We start from the raw sequence: 5,209 nt of genomic DNA, 5'->3' as shown, positions 1-5,209 counted from the left end.
TGCACTTAGGCTGACCAGATAGTGAACCAGATTATTAATGTGATATCTATTATAATTACAGAAACACACCAAAAGGATCGAAACATGGATTATAGAGCAAGATTCTGCAATCCTAAGATTTGTGATACCGACGATCATATTTTCAAAGGGATTCAGCTTCCATAAAACTAGAATCAGGAGATCAGCACTCTGCTAATTCCTTTCACTTTATTCTTCCATCCTTTTCTCGACCCATCAACCCATCCACGTGAGAGACATTAAAGGACAAAACGATCAGGATGCAGACATGCCCGAAGCAGCTAAAAAAAAAAGCCAAAAGTGTCCCATTTGATATAATAATGGATCTAACAACAAGGTGTTGCTAGTAATTGATTTAACATCACAAGCATCTTTAACTTGGTCAAGACAAATAAATTTCTCTAGAGCCAACAAAACACTATAACAATAATAGCACAGCTGAGAACATGCATCCTTATTTTCATTCCATCACTTTCAAAACATAAAAACCATACAACCAGTCCTTCGTGAATGAAAACAAAAGGCAAACCAAGCAAGCAAGGTGAATTCAAATATTACTCTAGATGGTAGAAAGAAGGTATGCATAAAAGACATATCTAAGGAACAATCTTGTAAGCCCTCATCTTATCAATCCAAGAAATGAAAGAAGATACCGTGTTTCGGAACCCCAAGAACCCATGCTCCTTGCTCTTGTTCATGCTGTCCAGATGCACCTCCTCCACGCCGAACACAGCATCAACAAACCACCAGTTCCCCACCTCCTCCAGTCTGGTGGGCGCAAGCTCATGCTCCGCCACGATCTCCTCCCACAGCCCTTCCTTCTCCTTCATCGCATCCACCAGCTTGAACCGCTGCTCCTCTCCCTCGTACCCGACCCACTCCACCCCGAACTCCCTCGCCAGCAACGGCCACAAATGCTTCCATTTGAACAAATCCCCGTTGCTACAATTGAAGGCCTCATTCTTGGCATATGGATCGATCGCCGCCCAGATCTGGTGCTCGGCGATCATGTCAGCATCGGAGGCATCGCTGAAATCCTCCCAAACTACCCGGCTCCCCGGCCATTTCAACGGGGCCCTTCCCGCCAGCAAATTGCGGCATAAGCACAAAGACTCCCCACCAAATTCATGAGGCTATACGGGGAGAAGCCGAAGATGGTCGTCGGGCGGTGGATCGACCACGTCCCGGTCCCATCCCTCTTCGTTATCTCCTCGAAGAGGATGTCCTCGAGGTCGTAGTAAAAGTTGGGACAGTCAAGCCGCGAGAGATCCTCGCGGAATGGGGGCTTTTGGGGCTTTACCCTGCCCAAGGACTCGAACGAGCCGACGAAGTGCTTGCGGCCGGTCTGGAGGCACACATGCCGGAGACTGGGGGCATTGGGGAGGACGGCGGCGAGAACGTTGTGGAGCATGGCCGAATTGACCTCCCGGTTCTCGGCCTCGACGATGCGGTTCACCCACGCGACGTAGAAGACGTCGGTGAGGCGAGAGAGCTTCGCGAAGGCATCGTCGGGGTCGGACACATCGCACTGGATGTGTTCGACGGAGAGGCCCTAGGTAAGGGAACGGAAAGAGACGGAGCGGGAGCGGCGCGACACGCCGTAGACCTTCCAAGGGCCACCGGGGGTGTCGGAGAGGGGGAGGATCTCGGCGAGGCTGTTGCCGACGATGCTGGTGACACCGATCACCAGACCGACGCTCTGAAAATTGGAGGCGGCGCCGCCACTGCCGGAGTCTTCATCGATCTTCTTCTTGGCGGCGCCCATGGCTCCGGCCCACCACCAGCTCATGACTCCGTTTATTATGGGTTTGTTTAAATACACGAGAGTGGTGGGAGAGCTGAGATTTATAGGATAGACACGAGGAGGGCGAGGGCGGTGCGGGTTTGTGCCGCTGCTGAGGGGGAAAAAAAAAAGAGAGGCTGGCAAAGGGCCCCCCGGAATTCAACAAGCAGAGGAAGCACAGCGGCTGTTGAGAAGGCAGGATGAGGGATGGAGGACGGTGCGTATTGTCGCTTCATCTGGATCCTTCAATATGAGAAGGAACGGTAAGTGATTCGCGTTCCAGTTGACTTATTCTTCGTCACTATCACTGTTGATTTATCCTCTTTGAGAAGGAGGCAGAAGGATTTTGTTATCGAGGCCCGGATTCCGGAAAAATTATTGATTGAATCAGGCGCTTCATATTATTTTTCTAAAAAAATTGCCGATGGCAATCGAGGAGAGAAATCAATACGATCTTCTGCAAGCCTCCACCAATTTTATATTTAAAAAATTAGAAATCATTAATAGTCCAAGGTGGGCGGCGAGCGCCATAATATCACCCCAGGGCCAGCCCAGCACAGCGTCCACGTCTTGTTTCAACTCCACGGCGTTTGGATTAGAAACGATAGAATTCATCCGATCCGATGGATATACATTTTATTTAAATTTAATTAAATTTAAAAAATAAAATTTAATTAAATTTAAATTTAAATTTGAATAAAATTTAAAAATTATAGTATGAATATAGATAAGATATGGATAGTATTATTTTCTATCCGAATCCGAACTCGATCCGAACCTATAGATATGGGTAATATCCGAACCCATACCCAAACCTATATCCGAATATACATATATACATATACATATATATACATATATAATATACATATATATATATACATATATACATATATATATACATATACATATATATATATACATATATATATATAATATACATATATATATATACATATATATATATATATATATATATATATATATATATATATATATATATATATATATATATATATAATATAATATATATATATATATATCAATATATATATACATATACATATACATATACATATATATATATATACACACACATATATACATAAATTATAATATGCATAAAATTATTTTTTTTTTAGTATAGAATGGACGGGTATGGGTTGGGTATGGAGCGGGTATGGATTGGGTATGGGGAGATGGGTTACCTACAGGTATCTTCGAACCTGTTGGGTATGGGGATGGGTATCTCTTTTCTTACCCGATTGGGTATCAGATAGGATTTGGGTATAGGGTATTAAGTTCGGGTTTGAGGATGGGTAGTACACTACCCTACCCAAATCCTATCCATTGCCATCCCTAGTTTGAATGCTTTGCATAGGACTATCCGGCGCTGCAACCGAGTCTAATATGGATCAAATATCATCACATTTATACTCATATTTATTTTATTTGATAAATATAAATATAAATATGATGTAAAAATTAGACGGATATGAATATAATTTAAATATTAAAAATATAAATATAATTATAAATATTATTTAGATAATTAAATTTTATGATTAAAAAATTAAAAATATTACTAAATAGATGATAAATCAAATTAATAAATATTTATATGATTATATATTTTTTTAAAAAATTAATAATTATTATATAAAATTATACAGAATTGTATGAAGATTCGGATATTCGAATATGGATCGAATAGTTCGCTATCCATATCTATATCCATTTTTCTTTTATGGATATGGATATTAGTTGAATCCTCAAATTTCTATCGTATCCAGATTGATTCGATACGAAAATAAAGTTAGATGGATAATATCAATACCGCTTTTATTCCTAGAAATATCTATCCATCATCTTTTCCGTTGGCTTTGCCTTTGTTAATCTCTTTTTTAAATTGAATAGTGGATGGATTAAAAAAAAATTGCTGGTTGAATCAGGCCTATCATATTATTTTAAAAAAAAATCATCCAAGAAAATTGAGGAACCAAATCAACCAAGGAAGCTCAACTATTTATCGCGTATAAATACTTTGCATAGAAATATCTACCCATTATATCTTCCATTTCCTTGGCCTCCATTAATCTCCTTCCTAAAATAGGATAGTAGATCCAATATTTCACCTAATAACAATTATACGGTCATGATTTACCTCATACAAAATATTATAAATTTTATGATTGATGATATTTCACCTATAGTAATTATATGGTTGTGATTTGCCTCATATAGAATATTTTGGATTATTATTATTTTTCTTTCTAATTTATCCTGGCATCAAACAAAGGTTAAACCAAAAGCAACGGAGAAAAAAAATCAATGATGTATCCAGCCATGAGCTCATCACGTGGGCAAAGAACGGTACAAATCTATCTACTCCTTCTCTAAGGATCTACAATGGTGCCGAAGGCTTCAGGTGTGCAATCAAAGATATCCCACCCAATCGATATCAGATGGTGATCAAAAATCTCGAGAGACAGTAGGGATGAAGCCCATATAGAGCACCATCAACCCCTCCATATTCACCATCTTCAGCACACAGTCGAGTACTCCAATGTACGGCAATTCGCCCCTTCTCTTTCTTCATATTCATCGTCACCCTTTCTCCCATCCCTAAATCGAAATAGTTGTTAGAGAGATAAAATTATGAAGTTAGGAGAAGATAGACGATTTGATCTGCAGGTCCAGATAGGTTCCTCTCTCAACTATGCAGTTTGGATCCGATGGTCCAAAATTGTGATTGGATTTCTTTTTCTTTTTCCATCGACCATTTACCTTTCCTCTATCAATACATGTTGACATTTCGAGCTTTAGTTGAACTGGTCTAAAAATGATACAGTAAACTTGATTTAAATATTTTTTTTTCAAACTTCAAGTTCATTGCAACAGATAGATCAATGATATATGATATTATTATTGTGAGAGGGAAGTTGAGGATTGCTGGAGCAGACATTATCTATACCTGACACAATCTAAGGGCCCACTCCATCTTGAGGAAGGGTGATTAAACCGTAACTGGATGGATCCAAATATAACATGAGTTTCGGTGCTCATCCTCTCCTACAGGATATTTGGTTGACAATAAAAGAGGGATCTTTTTTTTTTTTCCCCAAGTATGTCTACCACAAGAAAATAAGTCTATTGATTAGATAGCTTCTTATGTCAGTGAGAACTCTATTGACATTATATTGATTGATATTATGGTTACTCCGAGCTTTTAGAGATAGTTTGTTTTTCAATTTTATTGGATGTATTTATGCTAAAGTAGTGAGAATTACCAATCTTATAAAAATAATTTCTTTAGAAAAAAAGAAGAATAAAATAATAGTTTTTGATCCTCTAATTGCATTAGAAAAAATAATGTTATAATAACCACTTTTATATTACAATTAATGA

At 38.6% G+C, this 5,209-nt stretch overlaps 1 protein-coding gene across 1 annotated transcript; it reads right to left on the bottom strand.

The window, feature by feature from the left end:
* Window positions 1–448: 448 nt before the first annotated feature.
* Window positions 449–2,251, bottom strand: LOC109506055 (3-oxo-Delta(4,5)-steroid 5-beta-reductase). Its single transcript, XM_073247822.1, is given in 2 exon segments — window positions 449–1,093; window positions 1,096–2,251. Coding segments are annotated over 2 exon segments (1,191 nt in total). The 5' UTR covers window positions 1,808–2,251; the 3' UTR covers window positions 449–614.
* Window positions 2,252–5,209: the final 2,958 nt, after the last annotated feature.

Source organism: Elaeis guineensis, chromosome 13, assembly GCF_000442705.2.
Source record: "Elaeis guineensis isolate ETL-2024a chromosome 13, EG11, whole genome shotgun sequence".
NCBI classification, from domain to species: Eukaryota; Viridiplantae; Streptophyta; class Magnoliopsida; order Arecales; family Arecaceae; genus Elaeis; species Elaeis guineensis.
This window is presented reverse-complemented; position numbering and strand designations above follow the sequence as displayed.